A 17,823-nucleotide genomic window follows, 5' to 3' on the forward strand; every position below is an offset into this window, starting at 1 on the left:
ATTTGTGATAAAAACATGTTGTCGATTAAAATTTTAGATTCCCGGAGCTTGAGATCTACATGGAACGGTTATAAAATAACATATTGAGACATCAAAAGCCACATTACTGGTAGTTGCTTGACATAAGTAGGACAAAAATAGCTTCTTACAACTGTATCTTTCATCACGCCATCATCTTCGAAGACACATACAGAGTCTGTGAACACATTTCACAGCATGGGATGGGTTTTTACGTTCTGGTAATGCAGAAACAGCAGGCACACTCATAAACACCTATGCTCACAGTTGGTGTGTTAGACATGAGACATACAAACTTGCCACAATTCCAATCCTAATCCATTTTGAAAATTCCTCAAATCACAAGGCACACACATTTCTTAATAGTCAATTCTCATAGTAGACCAAAAAAGAGGCAAAAAGCTAATACCTCACTACAACAGTGAGCGAGTGTGATTAGCCTTACCAGAGCTCGGCGTCGTCACTTTGGATGGTGACAGTCTGTGGTACGTTAAAGGGGTTTCTCAGGACTAACTCCATGTACTCAGGAGAGCCCAGGCTGGCATATAGCAGGTGCTGGGTGGTGATGGCCTGGCTTAGCATGTTGCTAATGCCTTCTGCCTTGCTGTGCTCCTCTTTGCGCTTCATCTGATGAGGACCCCGGTTTCCTTGATACTAATTGCCACAAACAGAAACAAAGGGTGAAAAACACACTCCTGTGTAAAATCAGCCAGCAAAATATCATAAAGGCACAAAGGAAGTTTACAGTCATGAGAAGCTTGATTAAAATATTTGACCAATCCACACTGGTGCCAGCCAATTCAGACCTATTGCAAATAAACCCAAATCTATAAATTGTTGCAGATGGATGACAAGTCGTTACCTACATTGTTTTTTTCCTACTCATGGTGGCGCTACAAGTCACCAGGCATTCACTGCACAAACTGGCATTCACCAAACTTGATTTGACACAGTCTGACAGAGATTACCACTAAGATTGTACCCATTTGTGCGATTAGGCAATGAATTTAAAAGACTGCTCTTATCACACAGTTTGCAGGAGGCTTTAGACAATCACATACAGGTTTAGATAGGGTAGGGGGTTTTTGATGTAAAGATAAGGATCTTGCACTGCCTTTGTGTCTAATCTGTTTGTCACTTCAATTATGTGACTGTGAGGCTCTCCATTAAAAGTGATGTCTTATGATTTATTCTATTATAGAATGATTGATATTTTTACATGTATACATGTTCTAATGTATGCCTTGACCAGGTCTCTCATGTGAAAGCAATTGTAATATCAATGAGACATAACCGAGTTAAAGGCTGTAACATTTCTACAATGTCAGTGTCTTCAGAAACAGCAGAAAACACCACTCTGCAAGCAACCAAGATGAATGAATAGATTCAGTTTTGAAGGCTGATATTGTTATGACTATTCTGAGACAATTGACTTATTTCCTTTGACCAGTATTTTGTTTTTCAAAATGCATATTTGGTGTTGTCCAGAATAATTGACAAGTATGCTCCACAAGCAACCAGGCTGACTGTGAAACATTTTTCACATTGGTTGTTGGGATTTTTTTAACACTCTCACTGTCTGATGTGTTGAGTTTTGGTTTGATTTATTCTGCACACCAGAGCAGTAGACAAGAAATTGTAAAAACACATTTTGAAGTCAGTTTTGACACAAAAGTGGAATTATTCCTAAATCATAGAATCTTTATATGATCACAAATGTTGCAATGTATTTTCTGAATTTGACTCCACAAGCCTTCTGTCGTCTCATTTGCTGGATCCTTTTAATATTGGAAACGGCAGAATTCAAATAAAAAAGTATGAATCATGCAAAGATTGTAGAGATTGCACTTTTCTTCAGATTCAATATCAGGATAGTAAAAGAAACGAATAGGAATAAGTAATGCATACATCTCTACACATGATTACTCTGTTTAGATTGTGACTAAGCAAACAAACTTGGTCCACATTAAGTCATGGCTCACAGCCCATAAATTAAACTCCAAATTGAAGTGTGCAGAGATTGTTTATCTTTGTCCTGTTCCAGGACTCTAGTTCTATTCCATATAGAACTGCCTGCTACGATGGTGTGAAATGACTAAAACACACGCCTTGCACAGGAAATGCAATGTGTAAATAAAATCTCTCAGCAACACGTACCACAGCCAAAATGACATTTAGCATGTGCAGCCATGGGTGAAAGTATAAAATAAGCCCTTGGGTAGAGCAACAATTAACACTTTCATGTGCAGTCACAAAAACAGAACTGAAGGGCACGGTGCCATGAGAACTGTACCACTACCAGTCTGGCAATGTCACCATGAAGGGCCTCTCATGACGTGTTTCACAGCACACTGAGCCAGTGAGAAAGCTGCAGCCCTGCTTCTGTTGTTCATTTGAAAATTGACTGAAGACACAGGGACAGACCACTGGGGCTGTGCTTTGGGGATAGAGATGTGCTTTTGGTAGCTAGAGATTTGTGTTGACTCAAATGCAGAGTTTGACCTCACCGTGACTTCAGATGGCTTATCTAGGCTTTCTGCACCTTCTTTGCCTTCCCTCTGATGCACAGCAGCCATGCGCTTGAGTTTGTGGCAGCCACCATCGGACTCATTTAGGTAGTGGTCTCCAGCTCTGATCCTGTTTTTGAACGGTGCTGCTTGATCCCCATCCATCTCCGTCCGCAGTCTTTGTGCGTGTGCTGTGTTCCTTGCTACAAAGACAAAAACAGCCTGCAATCATGAATATATTTACTGAGCAGAGTGGAATCTAATCTTGTTGCCATTTCTACCATATGTTCGAAAAAAACCTCCAAATGTCCAAGAGAGAGAAGCGGTGACGGATTAAGTATTGTTGGAACACAAGAAATAACAGCTTGTAGACAGACAACAGTCCAGTCAAACAACTGGCACCAATACAGCTGGGCCTAAGCCCCACTGCAGAAAAGAGAATGGAAAATATTCTATTTTTTCCTGAATTATATTTCTCACCCATGGCCCTTGGCACAAAAATATATCTCATCAAAAAAAAAGATGAATCTATTAGCCAAACCACCCACCCTCATTTGGACTGGCAATAACCCACATTTCTAAAAGCTATGGCAGGAAAGCCAGACTAAATTTGCAATGAGACACATTTCAATCCAAAGATCAAAACACATCTGATCATATTATTGAAACCCAAAAATAAAACTAAATAAAACTAAAACTCAGTTACAGCAATGTGGAAATAAAACTACAAACATTGTAATTGAAAGTTGGCAAAATCGTTATTTTAGGCAGAATTGAGCCGTGCAACAGAGAAACAAATTGGTATGTCAGATAATGATGGGAGAGAGAGTTAGAGTAGAGGAAAAGAAGAGGAAGAGAGAGAAAGCTAAAAAATTGAGTAAATTTCCCATTTTTGTGCGTTCACACACTCATGGGTAATCCCTCGCCCCAAAAGTCCTGCTTTCTCAACCCCCCTCCTCGTCTCTTCTCCCAGCAGCACTCTTTATCCCTGGACATTTTTCCAAGCCTTCTTATCAAAGAGGGAGTGGGTCGACTGCCAGTCACCTAACCAGATAGCGTCTGGTACACTGCTTCCAACAGAGCCACAGGCAGACAAGAGCAGGACAAGAGTGTGATTGTGAGCACATACACATGCACTCAGGCACACAGGGTACAGGGCTCTGTTCGGCATAGTTTGCTATTGTGACTGGGGTCCAGTGAAAGCAATTAGGTGCATTGTATGTTTAAACGGCATGGAAAGGCAAGAGGAAGACATGAGGGAGTTCAGTGTTGACTGTAAGGCTGCAAAGAAATGATTGCACTAGTCTGGGAAATGTATTTGACATCCCCCGTAAATGCATTTTATTTGTTTGTTTGTTCTTTTTGCTTGCATATGAAACTGTATCAGCATGATTTTGTGCAGTGTGAAAAGCATTCACACACATTTGTGAGGTTTGGTCTGAGTGGGGTTTGGTTTAATTCTGCAATTAGTAAAACCAAATCAACAATATCATTATGAGCAATTATTTGCTTGTTTTCCACAATTACTTTTGTGGGGGTTTTGTGCAGGTGCTGACAGCTCTCACTCTGTGTGTGTGTGTGTGTGTGTGTGTGTGTGTGTGTGTGTGTGTGTGTGTGTGTTGCCTGAATGCGTGTTTCTGTCATAATACACATTTGGGGGCAAATTTAGGAATATACAACACTAGTGACGGGTGACTCCTTGTCTAATTGAGGACGAAATGATTTTCCCCAATGTGTTCGTGTGTCTGTGATCACGCACGCGCACGCACACACGCGTGCACGACTGTGGCAAGCCACCAGAGATGCTTCTGCAAGCTCAATTAGGCTGGAAATTGAGTGGTTCAGTGGTGGAGCCAACAGATTTTAAATTGATCTGGTTGAGTTGATTAAGGCAGTGGGGTCACCACCTAAATGAAAGACACTAATCAAACCATGGTGCAGGATACACACGCACGCAGGTACTTAAACATACACTCTGAGGAGTGAATACTAAAAAGTACAGATAAACAGATACTACACAGTCAAAGTAAACTGATACTATATGTAAAGAATCAGAATTCAGTGACTTGCCATTTAAATGGAGGATGTTTCTGGAGGACAAGCTTCCACCTCTGAAGCCACCAGTGACTTTGCGAAGTGTGATGATGTGAGGATGCGACGACATCATGTCCCCTACCCTCCTCTGGTCAGGATCTGCTGGGCATCCTGGAGGAATGAAAAGCAGTTTTAACAGCACATCCAGGGACTATGGGAGTAATTCATAAAACCCAGCTCAGATATATTTATTTATATGTCATAAAGACACATGTTGCCTCATTCATCAATGCCCATTACAAGCATCATTTAGCATATGCCTTGAATTGCTACAGAGCTTCCTCATTTGCATTTCAGGTAAAACATTTAGTCATGCAAAATGAAGTTGTGTTTCTGTCTGCCATTAATTTCAGAAATCTGGGTGATATTTTAAACTAGATTTGGCTCAAACGTATCATACCTGAGATAACCCCTGAAACATTTACAACAAGTTTTAACACTTGCTTGCTTTCTTAAGTATATTGTCTTTTAATGTCAGAATTCACATTCTACCAAAATACCAAACCTGTGTAGCTTTAGTAGAGTCTGAGTGGTGTCTGCCATATCTGAAGTAACAAGCCAAAGCAAGATCTGAAGCCACATGATGCCACAAAACTAAACAAAAACACAACCACTTCAGCCTAAAGCCTGGATGTGAAACAATACATTTTCATTGTTGACAGTCAGTAAGTCAGCACTGTCTTTATTAACCCCTGGGCTGATCCTTTAGGCAGGGTCATTGAATGGAAGTCAGACTGTTTAATTACCACCGTGACATAGGCAGGAAGGGTACATAGAAATCCGGCAACACCCAGAGTGTCATGCTGACTGATGGCTGGTATTGGCCTCTGGCCTGTTTGGCTTAGAGCTGAGTGCCAAAGAGGCAGGAAGACAATTCAATAACAAAACACTAAATATTACCAAGCTAGCTGACAAACATTATTCCTGTCTGGTTTTAGGGCTCATCACATGTGAGCCTGACAGATTGTCAAAGTAATTTATCTGGATGTAGACAGCACCTCGCTGCAGGTCCTTCTCATAAAGATTAATTTGAGTTTTGACATGTCACACACATGATTAATCCTGAAATAACAAAGGCTTTGTGTCACAGTTTGAATGGCCGGGCAGACAGGTTTATTCTGAAAAATCTGCATCATGTCAGGAACACAGCATTCAGCCATCAACATTATTTCTGGTTGTGAACAGCTAAATCATTGCTTCTTTCCGTAAGTAAATACTCCAGGGTGCACTTGTGCTAAGAGTGTGAATGACAATCAATGTTAAGTTTTCTTGTGGTGCCAAAATCCTAGGAATTCGGCCAGCACAAAGCCCTTGTCGAATAAGTCGGAGAGGCTTGTGAACAATTTGCAAGGGTGCTTTATACACAAAACACCTGGTAATGTTAAGTTAACAACTCCTCATTCAGACACAACCACTGAACCAGCCTGCAGCCATCCACCCATTGTTGCGTGTGCCTTTTCAAATGCCAGAGGTCAAAGACCATTTTATGCCATTTATGGGTATACAAAGGCCAACATTCAGCAAATCTTAGATCCAATTTCCAACAGATGACTGAAACAATAATTAAAATTAAGGTTCATTGCTCTTTAAGACACATTGCACTCTTGCTCCGACTACAGTCCATCAGTGCTCTGAAGGCTCAACGTAACAAACTGATGAGTGTAATCATTGTGTAAGAAGTTTTTCTTCGACGAGGCTGTGGAATATTTCATAAAGGATGCTTTCATGCAAAATATTGTGAGTGCAGCAATTAAGTAGCTTTACCGCCCAGAAGTGACACCTCGGAAAGCTTGTGGGAGTTGTACAAGGGGAGCCAAAAGTACCCTTCAGATCTTTTAGAGGCAAACTCCTTCATCAACAAACAGATAATGGGCGGCAGCTCTGTGAATAATGGGGGTCTGGTGTTGCCATGCAAACAGACACAGACGGTGCAGTTCTGCAGATTAATGGGTGAGGTGTCTGCCATCGTAGTGCATTTCCCTCATCATCCATCACCCGTTTCTAGCCGTACACCTCAGCCAGAGGGATTTGTTTGAGTTATATTCCCCAAAAAGTTCCATGAAGACGTTACTTGTGTCTTCGCATATGCATATCCGATCGATGATATAGCCACAGTGATGGAAATCCCAGTGCCTCATTAAGAGCCTTTCAGACCCCCCTCTTTTGAGTTGAAAAAAGCTTTGGTGATAGATAGATTCATTCAACAAGCCTGCGCGGATGTGATAAGATGAACACCCAGTGCTGCTTACCCACAAAAAAACTAATGGACTGCTGATGAACCCAATTACAACCCTCATTCAATCATCTTAATTAATCTGCTATCACTGAAACCATCATTATGCTCGTCAGAAAATACCTACCTTAGCTCTAATCCAGGATGACATGGATGTCTTGTTCTTGGTCATATTATCCCTCTCTAATGCCTGAATCACACAGGCAGATGGTTAGAACAAAGCTGGTTCTCTCCCATCACATGTAAGTAATACTCTTGGTTTGTGTTGAGAGGAAACCCAGCACAGCATTTACTGCTCCTTGCTGTCTGTACAAAAGAGAGTAATTGTGAACAAAGTGCCAGGGGGCTGAACTCTATCAAATTTATTGACTGCCTCTCGCCATTGCATGACAATAACCTCTCTCTGCAACCCACCTGCCCGCCCTCTCCGCTCTGCTGGCAATTCTTAAGGTTAAGGTCACAACAAACCACTGATTTACCGGCCTGCAGAACAAATGGGAGCAAGCAGCAAGGGGGTTTCAAAGCAGTCTGCAATATTCGATTTCTGCAGCCTGCCCGTTTCAGAGCACCGACCTTTTAGAATAAGCAGATTACTTCTTACCTCAAGGCTTTAAGTGAGGGCCTGATAAAGTCTGGCCAAATGCACCACCAGCAAAAGCTTGTAATGACTGAGACACACTGTATACACACACCTTAAGCAAGGCAACTAATTGTTAGGTAAATTTCACTGATATTTTGTTGGACTTGGAGGCTTTGGGCAGAACAGTTTTTACGTCTCTGGGGCTTATCAGGCTGCTGCAGATGAGGAGCACGATGAGTTCCGGAGAACGTTCTTATCTGTCTTCTCTACTATGGTGGACCAGATACACACAACAGATCCTGTGTGTGTGTGTGTGTGTGTGGAGTCAGCTAGAATTGGCAAACGTACATCTGCATTAACCTTATTTTTAACAACAAACTTTTCATATTCTATGTTGTCACCATAAACGAATAATCTGAAACTGCTGAGAACATGCACCGCGTAATGCGTCTGGCTGGGGTGACCTTTAGGTACAAGTCTAGAGCACAGCAAAGGTAAATATCAGTTGCGTCACGTCTATGGGAATGGTGGCGGTGGTGGAGGGCAGGTGTCTGAGAAGATTTCTCTGACTACATAGCAAGACAGAGTCTGGAGACAAATGCTTTGGTTTCCAATTGAACTGACGCTGATGCTTAAAGTTTGATGCAACGGCATGTGCTAGCAGAAACTCATTTCCCTTCATTTACCTCATGAGCTTAGACAAGGAATAAATGAGTCCACAGCATCAGGCTATCAAACATCTTGAAGCTTTATAGCATAATGACATCAACTGTAATAAAGATAATTGATTTGGTTTGTTTCCATCGATTTGACAACGTAGCTCAAATGCTGCCTTGACCCTGGAGCTTGGCCAGAGGAACCATTTAAATGGAGTGCATTTTCCATTCAGTTCATGTAGATTGAGCAGATGAAATCAATAACTGCAGTTGCACCAGTCAATTATGTTCATGGAAATTGCAGGAAACATGCATAGATTATATACTCTTCATTTACCCCTGTCTGATGTTCCTTTTATAGGACCCTTGCAGCAAAACCAAACTCCCATTGTTACAGCTGCACCATCACAACTCTCCATTATTGATGTGTATCTGCTCCCTTTTGGCCTTTATAATGGTATTAATGAAAGCTGCTTTATAAAATGATTGAACAGGCCTGACATCATATACCATTACCATTTAATTAATTACTTGCCAGTCCCACCTTCTGATAATTAAAAAGGATATAATTTGGTGCTTCTCTCCTTTTCCTTTTGAAATGACAGTCTGCCACTCACTTTTTCTAATAAAGGTTAATTCTGATAAATCCCCAATGGGGCAAAGAAAAGACATGATTAATAGCATGCATGAGTGAAACACATAAAATTAGAAAATGGAGAGAGGGCGGCAGGTAGCAGCGCCTACACTGAGCACCATGTGAGCATAGAGGGTTGTCATGGACATACAAATTACCTGAAATTACTACAATTACTTCATCATTTGAATATTATGTTGTTTGAAGTTGCTGTCTCTACCAGATGTGTGGTCTCACATCTCACAAACGTCACAGCTGTCTCAGTCTGGCATTCCAAATGCATCCAGATGCATGTCTGGCCCAATGCATTCATTCACTAATGGTAAATCATCCATTTAAGTATTTGATCCCTCAGTCAGTCAGTTTGTCTTATGTAATCCCTGTGAGGACATGATGTTTTTGTTATGCTATGTCTTGATATCCTTTTTTATTCAGTTCCTGTCTATTTTCCACCAATGTTAAGAGCATCTCAGTCATGACACTCCATATGCTTCATTTGTTTCTGAGTATATACTTGGAGCACATGCAGGTGATCTGTTAGTAATGACTTGCTTGCTATGTAGAAAAACCTGAAATAAATATGATGTGCAAGTGACGTGGGTCATATGAGTAGTAGATGGGCTACAAACGTGAATGTTCTATTATCAACGTTGGGTTTTGCAATAAATATATCATCATTAGTTATGGAATGCTTGGTGGACAAATTCAAAACGGCTCCAATAAGACCTAGCAATATTTACATAAAAATGTAAGTCTTTTATGTTCAATCTCCAATGAAACATGTGCTTGTAATGTTCCTTACTCTTTTCCTTCCTTTTACCCGCTGCTACTTTCGAAACATACCTTTCTCCAGCTCAAGAACTGAAATCTGAAAGCTGTATTTCCAACACGTCAACCCAGCCTAGCTTTTAGCTTGGGTAGCATGGATTTTTGAATCTATCCAGGGGGATTTAGAGGTAGTAGAATTTTCACAACCCATAGAGAAGCCATGTAATCCTTATATTGAAGATGAAAATCACCACAATTTAAGTTACAAGGTTGTCATACTATAATAGATATGCTCTACATGTCTACCTCTACTGCCTTCCATCCATCCAGTCTCCTCACCAGACAGCCTGTCCATGCTCTGCTACACCTGCCTGTCTATATGTCTGAATATGAATGCATTCATTCATATTTGGCATGTGTGAGTGATTTGATATGCATGCATGCTTTGGCGCATCTGTCTGTGTGTCCGCAACACCTAATCCCTGTCAAAGCCTTCATACATTCATTATACCCATCCCCCCACTTCTTTGGCAGGCCTTAATCACCATCTTTCACATCACTTACCACCCACCAAATAAGAACACTGATTAATTACAGCTTCATGACAGACTGAAGGTAAGACAGCGACACACAGAGGATGTAAGGGAGAGGATAATGAAGAGCCAGAGGCTGCATGGAAGAGAGCTTATGATGTAAGAGAAAGAAAGTAAATGGATGAACAGAACATGAAGATGATGATCCAGAGAGGAGAGTGTGAATGTGGGAAAGGCAGCGGCAGATGGAAACAGAAACATAGAAGTGTTTCCTAGCCCCCCTTCTCCAGTCAAATTGATTCTGACTGCCTGCCAAGGCGCCTGATGGATATCTGAGTCTTGATTGGAATTTACATGCCAAACACAGACACCCTCCCATCCTCTTCCACCCACTCTGCTCTCAACCTGCTTTGAGTGATAAGTGCAATGAGAAAGTGCTGGCATATTTAGTCCCAACAATAGCACTCTCTGAAGCCCGGAGAATGATGCACTGTTTATGAAAGGGAGTGTCGTTTCAACAGTTGATGAATTGTGAGCAAGCCATTGTCGGCTGCCATCACACTGTAAGGGCACGCCAGGCCAGAAATGGATGACTGCAAGACAAAAGGAAAGGTACTCAGTTGCTAGATGGAGTGGAACCAACGGATCAAGATTTTCCAGTTTGACACAGTGTTTCCTTTGCCGCCTGCACACCTAAAAAAAAGCAGCATTCCTGGGGATACACATCGTTCCCCAAATTTTGACATCTACTATGTGAAAATGAACACACAAGATTACTTCATAATCTGGGGAAACATCACACAAACTTCACACTTAAGCTTTTTACCTTGTGTTTCAGGAATGCATCCGATTGGTATATTGTGATTTACGACACCCCTCACCTCCTCCATCTAATCTGGAGGCAGAGCTAACTTTTCCCTGCAAGCCTTAAAACTGTGTGCTAATAGCCACATAGAGAAAGCAAGAAAGCTATTTGGTTTATCAAAATAATTTGTAACCTTTCCAAACAAGAGTGACAGCTTTGAAATATGGGTAAGGAAAAATAGTAGTATTACGAGCATAAAGTAGCCTAAATTAAAACCTGTATGAAATGTTTCAAAACTGTTCCTGCCTAACATGTGTTCATGATCCATAAGACTGATACCCAAACGTGCTCAAATGATTAATTGGTTTATTTACAAGGAAAGTTATGATCTGATCCCACACACATTGTAGCAGCATCATGCATCTTCCTCAAGAGTCACATTCTACATTCTGCATTTCTCTCGCTCTCTCACACACATAACCAGACCATCACTCATGATCTAATCCGGGAACTACAATTTGTTGTGTGGTAGGTATTCATGGTCCTCTTTCACCACCATCTGGCCAAAAATTCTACATGACTTCCACGTGTAGAGCAGCATTGCACACAGCACATATCAGACTGGCCTTTTCTCAAGCATGACCCTCAAGACAAACTTTAGATCTTTGGCCTCAACAATGATACAACCTCCATCTTACTCACTAAAGAACAATTTACAGGATATTTGTTTGAAGCCATGTCCTATCGTCTGTCATTTACACATCAACACCAGAACAGTGGGCACTGTTTCCTGGTATATATACGTAATACACTTTTATTTTAAAACAAATACTTGGTTCACAACCTCTCTTAATTTCCCGATTTTTCCAAACTGTAAGAAAGCAATGTGACTAAACTAAAAGGTCACTTTACTATCTAATACTAGTAGTAACAGTAGCAGTTACCCCGTTAACCAGCAATGTTAAAGCTGGCCTGTATTTTTGGCTTATTAATTATGCTTATAACTCGTACAAAAACATCACAGAAACACAGCAAAGCTCACAATTATTCTAGACATCATGACCATAGATTCCATGCAATGAAAGAAAAGAAATATCATTATAAACAAAAGTGGAGTTGAAACCCTGTGCTCCCCTCACCCTGTCACATTGAGGCACCACTTCAATAGTGATTTCAAATAAACGATTATTACTGCAAACACAATCACTGAATCACTGCTTTCCAGATGAGCAGATTAGTGCCACAATTCTGCACAAAAAGTTTCAATATCCTAATAACTAGCAACATCATTCAGCCCAGATTCAGCTGGCAAGAAGAACTGACCAATCACTTCGAGTGAATACTACTCTCTCCCACCTACTCCAATTTGGTCGACGGCGGTTTCATTCAATAGTAGAGCTTCTAAGCTTCAAAGCAACTACTTGCTTGCGCCATTGGGTCTCAAGCCTTGACAGAGAAATGAGGCCAGGAGTGCTCTTGACCAATAGTACATTTAAAGGGTGGGCAGTCAGTCCGGGTCTGTAGCCTGTGTAAAGCAGTTGAATGAGCACAGATGGTCTTCCAGTGCCAATAAACTTATAATATAAGGTTTTGAGCTTTGGTTCAGAGAATATATGACTAATAAAACTCTTTTTAACCTCGCTGAATAGTTTACACCACCAACTCACAGAAAATTACCACAATTTAGTGAAACTTCAATAAAATATGATCCACTGGGTCTAGATGGCTGAAATTTGGTACAGGCGGTTTTATCTGATTCTTTAGGCTGCACTTTTCTTACTTTGCAATGCAACCTGCAAAATAATTCCACCCCAGGATATCTTATCTCATCTCATCTTATAAAAGACGCATCAAGAAATTATTGACAAATTTGTCAACATTTGGTAAGACAACTATTCATTTAACCCAATGAGTCACAATCCTGTTTCTCATTTAGCTCATCAGGTATGGAGTATAAAGAGAGATAAAATATGGAGTATCACGATAGTCTTGGGAAAGGCCTGAGAACCCATGAGGGATAAAAATGTTTTACCTATGTTGCCTGAGCGAATGTGCAGCCGGCCCTTGAGAATGGTGTGGACCGCCATGGGGCTCGCAGCGTAGCGTTGGCCTGCATCAGCACGTGTCAGCAGGGTGTCTTCCCCCACATAGTCAGTGGTCAGCACTTCCACCTCATGAAGGGCCTGTACTGCAGTTTTACCCTGACGCAACATGTACTGAGGACACAAAACAGGACGCAAGGGAGGGTAACTAATGAGCATATACAGTACATGCAGTATAACATGTTAACCACAACTATACAGATTAATGTCCCAGAATGAGAAATGTGCAAGAAAAAAAAAGTAGGAGAAGAAGCAGATGTCAGTGGCTCAGGGACAGACATTTGGTTTGTAAGCAGTAAATGGACATCAACAACACCAAGGACAAAATCTTAGTTTAAAGCAGCTGTGCCAAGTTTGAAATTTTTCCCACAACACCTCCTCATGAAATACTGTGCTTTGTTTTGTTTTTTTACCTTGAGCTCAATGGCAGTGGAACCTATGAGGAGTAGTGAGTTGCTGTTCCAAATGTCAATCCGCATGCTATGGAGAGCCAAGTAGCGCAGGAACCAGCGCTTCTCACCTGGCTTCAGAAAAGCATCATCTACTCTGAATTGGACCTGAAGCCCTGGACAACCTGTATAGGGAGAGAGCAGAATTTAGTGCAAAATATCAAATACAATAAGTGTCTTGGATTATATGAGCAGTTTGGGTTAGTTGTATGATCCCACTTAAAAACCAATTTACTAGGTAGTTCCTCTACACACACAACACATTTGAGCTTAATGTCTTCACAGGTCCAAGAGGTTCAAAAAGATTAATTCATCAAAATATTACAAAATGAATTAACATGTGAAGAAAAGTCAAGAAAATAACTCTTCATGGCAAATATGAGAAACTGAAGGTCGACACATGAAACACGCACCTCATTGCAGGCTCTTAAAGTGTCATTGTGCGTTCGCAATTTGTGTTGAATATATTTTGCGTGACCCTCCCTTAGATACACATGCATAAAGGAGAGAAGTGCATCTCACGATGACTTACAAAGCAGACATGCAAACCGTGCTTCCAGGCCTGTGCACCTTTTTGATTCATAACACATTTTTTAGAGCAGATTGGGTCAAATCTGCTTCCCAAACCAGCGCAAAAAGTTTAGTACATCTGGCCCTAAATGTTTTGGGTACATTTGCCTTTAACATGACCCTTCATAAATATTCACAACCAAGTCTTCCAACAACTCGAGATTGTTCTCCAGATGGTTTTATATCCATCAACAAACTATTCATCATAATGTCTGATGATCGCTCAGCGTGGTAGTACACATCAAGGAATATGTACTCGTTGCACAGAGGAACACCCTAGGGGGCAAATAAAAGCATGCTTATGATGCATTCATATTTCAATGTCTTGCATTATAACAGTGAGCATTAGTTCAGGAATAGCAGACTTAAGTCTATGCATGTCTTCTACCAGTATGTCCATTTAACAAGTAAAGATTTCTTCCCTCATTAATGAAAAGAAAAAAGCCCCTTTTTGAAGAAGCTCCAGATTAGGACACAGGAGGATAGCAGGACAAGGAGTAGTAAAGCTATGGCCATAACTCTAATTGGATATTTAGTATATACAGCCACTTGTGTTTCTGTTAGCCATTTGCAATTGTGCCTGCCCCTTTAAAGCATGCAGATACCGATGCTAGGTCACTTACTCATTATTAGATTATTATTAAATTAAATGTCTTGAGTACGAGCACAAGTTCAATTTAGGAACGTAAAATGAATACCTGCTGATTCTGTGGTGATGGTTTCTCAATGCACCGACTCCAAATTGCACTTATCCCCTGGCTTCAAGCAGTTCAAATAAAATTGACCCCATCAGTGATACAATTTGGGTGCTACAACTAGGTGTGTGTGTGTGTGTGTGTGTGTGTGTGTGTGTGTGTGTGTGTGTGTGTGTGTGTGTGTGTGTGTGTGTGTGTGTCTCCAGGAGAGTCACAACTCCAATCTTAATGAGTTATGGCATTGGCATGTGTGCACTCAAAGTGTGTGGGTCTGTAAGGCAACTCAACTCCCAGACTTCTCTCCTGATCAGCACCCTGGCTGCATATCAAAGCCCCCACACCGCCTTTATTCCTTTATTCCTATAACTTGAATGTGAAGAGAAGTAGCTGGATAGAAGTGGAGTAATGACGACCTTTGGTGACAGCCCTGCTGTGTTAAAGAGACCAGCAAGACTCTCCCTTGCTCTCTCTCACATACACTCACAGGAAAATTGTGGTTTCTTTTCGCAGTATTCCCATGATGAATGTCCTCTGAGAGAATGTGTTGCCCATTTCAAGACCACTACTGCTACCAGTTTGTTTCTTAGCTTTCAAATGGAAACAATTATCGTACCATGAACTGTGTAATGCTGTTAGATGAAAGAAGTCTAAATTAATTCATTTTGAATGGATTTGCAGCTTATTAAGGCGTGGATGAGGTAAGCTACATTGCAGGTTTCATGAAGCAAACATAATCCACCGACGATATATTGCAATATATTTCTGTGATCAGATATCTGAAATAAGATAAAAGAGAAACAGAAACTCTAGACGACTCTATAGGTGGATGATTAGGCAAAGTTAGATAGATATTGTGAGACAATAAAAGAGAAAGAGAGTGAAAGACCAAAGCATTCAGATCCCAACTCCTTTTCCTTCAGCCAACACCACACAGATTACTTCAGCTCCCCCTCTCCCTGCCATCTTCCTAACCACCCGCCAACTCGCTCTGCTCGGACCATTAATTCTCCCAGCATGCATTAGGCTTGTGTGCAGTGGATGGGTGGCAATGATTGCACAGAGGGAGAACAAGAGAGGGAAAGTGAGAGAATGCACAGTGTTTGTGCTCACAAGTGGGGAGCTGCTCGCAGATTTGGCCCCAGGGTTGTTTAAGGTTATACTGTGTCTGTCTGTCTGTGCGTGTCTGTGCGTGTGTGTGTGTGTGTGTGTGTGTGTGTGTGTGAGTATATCAAGGTAGGAAATAAAAGCTATTTTTTCTGGGCAAATTTTTGCCCACACTGACCAAAATTTGGGGGTTCTTTGTCGAACACAAAACATTATGATACCTAAACCAGTAGAGAAGCAGCATTTCTTTGGCGTGTGGTTTGAGTTGTGATCAACTGAACTGCCTGAGGATTCCGCAGTTACGACTGTGTCTTCTGCCAGGGATATCATTCAACCCCAACCCTAACCCTATCATTCTTTAATCAGTGGTGACACTCACTTGTTTAAAATCTACAGTAGACTCATCATTATTTAACTAGTAAGGAGTGAAATGCTTGTTTGTTCTGCATAATGGCTCATCTACATTTGTTTCACGACCTCCTAGTTCATTATTATCAGGAATGAGGAAGTTTATTTTATCAGAAGATGATCAGAGACACAAAATGCATATTGTAATTGTATGTACAAGCAATGTTTTTAATTAATTAATATGGATTCATCAAAATTCTAAGTTCATTCAGAACTTCTTTTCTAGCACAGCAGCCTTTTTTTGCCCTTTTTTCAGTGTTTTAGGCACGATTTTGCCCTTTGCCCCTGACTTTTCTCCTCCAACTTCCAACTCACTGAAGGCTGCAGACAGAGGCTGGACAGAGAGTTCACACAGACACACAGACTGAACTGAAGAATTATATTAGACTAGTCAGGAATGTGCCAATATATCAAGTAGAAACTATTCTTTTATTAAAAGTCAGATGTTGGCAGTTCAGTGTTGTCCAATTGCAATATGAGGAAAATTGGCTTTGAACAGATATTTATTATGAAATGATCTTTACCAAGAGACCTGAAAGCAACTATCTGAAATGCCCTTTGCTTTTCAAATGAAGATGAAAGGCATAATGTGTGTCTGCAGGAAGACAGAAGAGGAAATATCTGAATGTTCAAATGATTAATGGAGTTAAGAAACAAAGTTGCTGCTACACATTTCTCTTCTTCAGTCATTGAAATCAGTGAGGTAAACCACAAATAAACAAGTTAACTTTTGTGCCACAATATCTGTGGCTTGCAGATTTGAGTTTTTTTCTCTCCAAACAATGCAGAGGCAGGTTTCTCTTTGCTCTGCCTGGGAGATCACACACACCTGCTGATCCTATTTAAATACAGAAATGACCTCCATCTATACATTACTCTTTGAGCTAAACCAACAAAATATACAACTTTAGTCAATAAACCACACAATTTATTAGTTTTCTTAACACCAAGATTACTACTTAGCCTGAAACTGATTTCTTTAAATCATTAGCAGTCTTTTAACATATTGACCTGTGATTAATATTAGCTATTGATTTAGATTATATTCAATGTCATGTTATTACCACACATTAATAACTTCACTTACATTATGTGGTTGTGAAAAAAACACAAGTTAAAACCCTCACAGACATGAAGACAATGGATCGTTTATAGTATTTCACGATCCAATGTATAATGGTTATTTGCCCTTGTCCGCAGTGGTGAGAAAAATTGTTTGCATGTTTGCATGTAAACATACTGAGTCTCCACTTTCTCAGGACACTGATTTCAAAATTCTGATATACATATAGGTTTACAAAAGCAGTGAAAGATTCTGAATAATTCATGCTCTGATGAATAACTGTTATAGTTATGAATAGTTGCTTGTGTGCACCTCTGTAAAATATCTCACTCACACTTGCTGTAACATTATATTCAGTTATATATTAAAAATATTTGAATCCCTGTGTGGACTTGCATAGGTAAACAAAGGTAAACAGAGGGATTCAAACAGGTACTGGCTCCTCTCTCACTCTTTGTGAGTTTAGTTCCACAGTGGGGAAAAAGATCACAGTCTTCTGGTCTGTGCATCACAAAATGACAGCAGCACAATGTGTAATGCAATGTGCAAAATGTAGGCTTTGGTGGGAACAAATAGATAGAGAAGTGAACTGTAGAAGGTTCAT

General features: G+C 40.6%; 1 protein-coding gene across 1 annotated transcript in view; it reads right to left on the reverse strand.

Moving 5' to 3' along the window:
* The window catches only part of nphp4 (nephronophthisis 4), a 141,988-nt gene that overhangs the window by 24,103 nt on the left and 100,062 nt on the right, over positions 1-17,823 (reverse strand). Inside the window, exons 16-20 of the mRNA XM_076166125.1 lie at positions 13,344-13,504; positions 12,861-13,044; positions 4,596-4,730; positions 2,526-2,728; positions 464-672 (exon numbers count right to left, since the gene is read on the reverse strand). Of these exons, the coding sequence (XP_076022240.1) occupies positions 464-672; positions 2,526-2,728; positions 4,596-4,730; positions 12,861-13,044; positions 13,344-13,504 (892 nt within the window). The remainder of the gene's footprint in view (positions 1-463; positions 673-2,525; positions 2,729-4,595; positions 4,731-12,860; positions 13,045-13,343; positions 13,505-17,823) is intronic.

Source organism: Genypterus blacodes, unplaced genomic scaffold (assembly GCF_046128005.1).
Source record: "Genypterus blacodes isolate CSIRO-AG114 ecotype Tasmania unplaced genomic scaffold, CSIRO-AGI_Gbla_v1 ptg000156l_1, whole genome shotgun sequence".
Taxonomy (NCBI): Eukaryota; Metazoa; Chordata; class Actinopteri; order Ophidiiformes; family Ophidiidae; genus Genypterus; species Genypterus blacodes.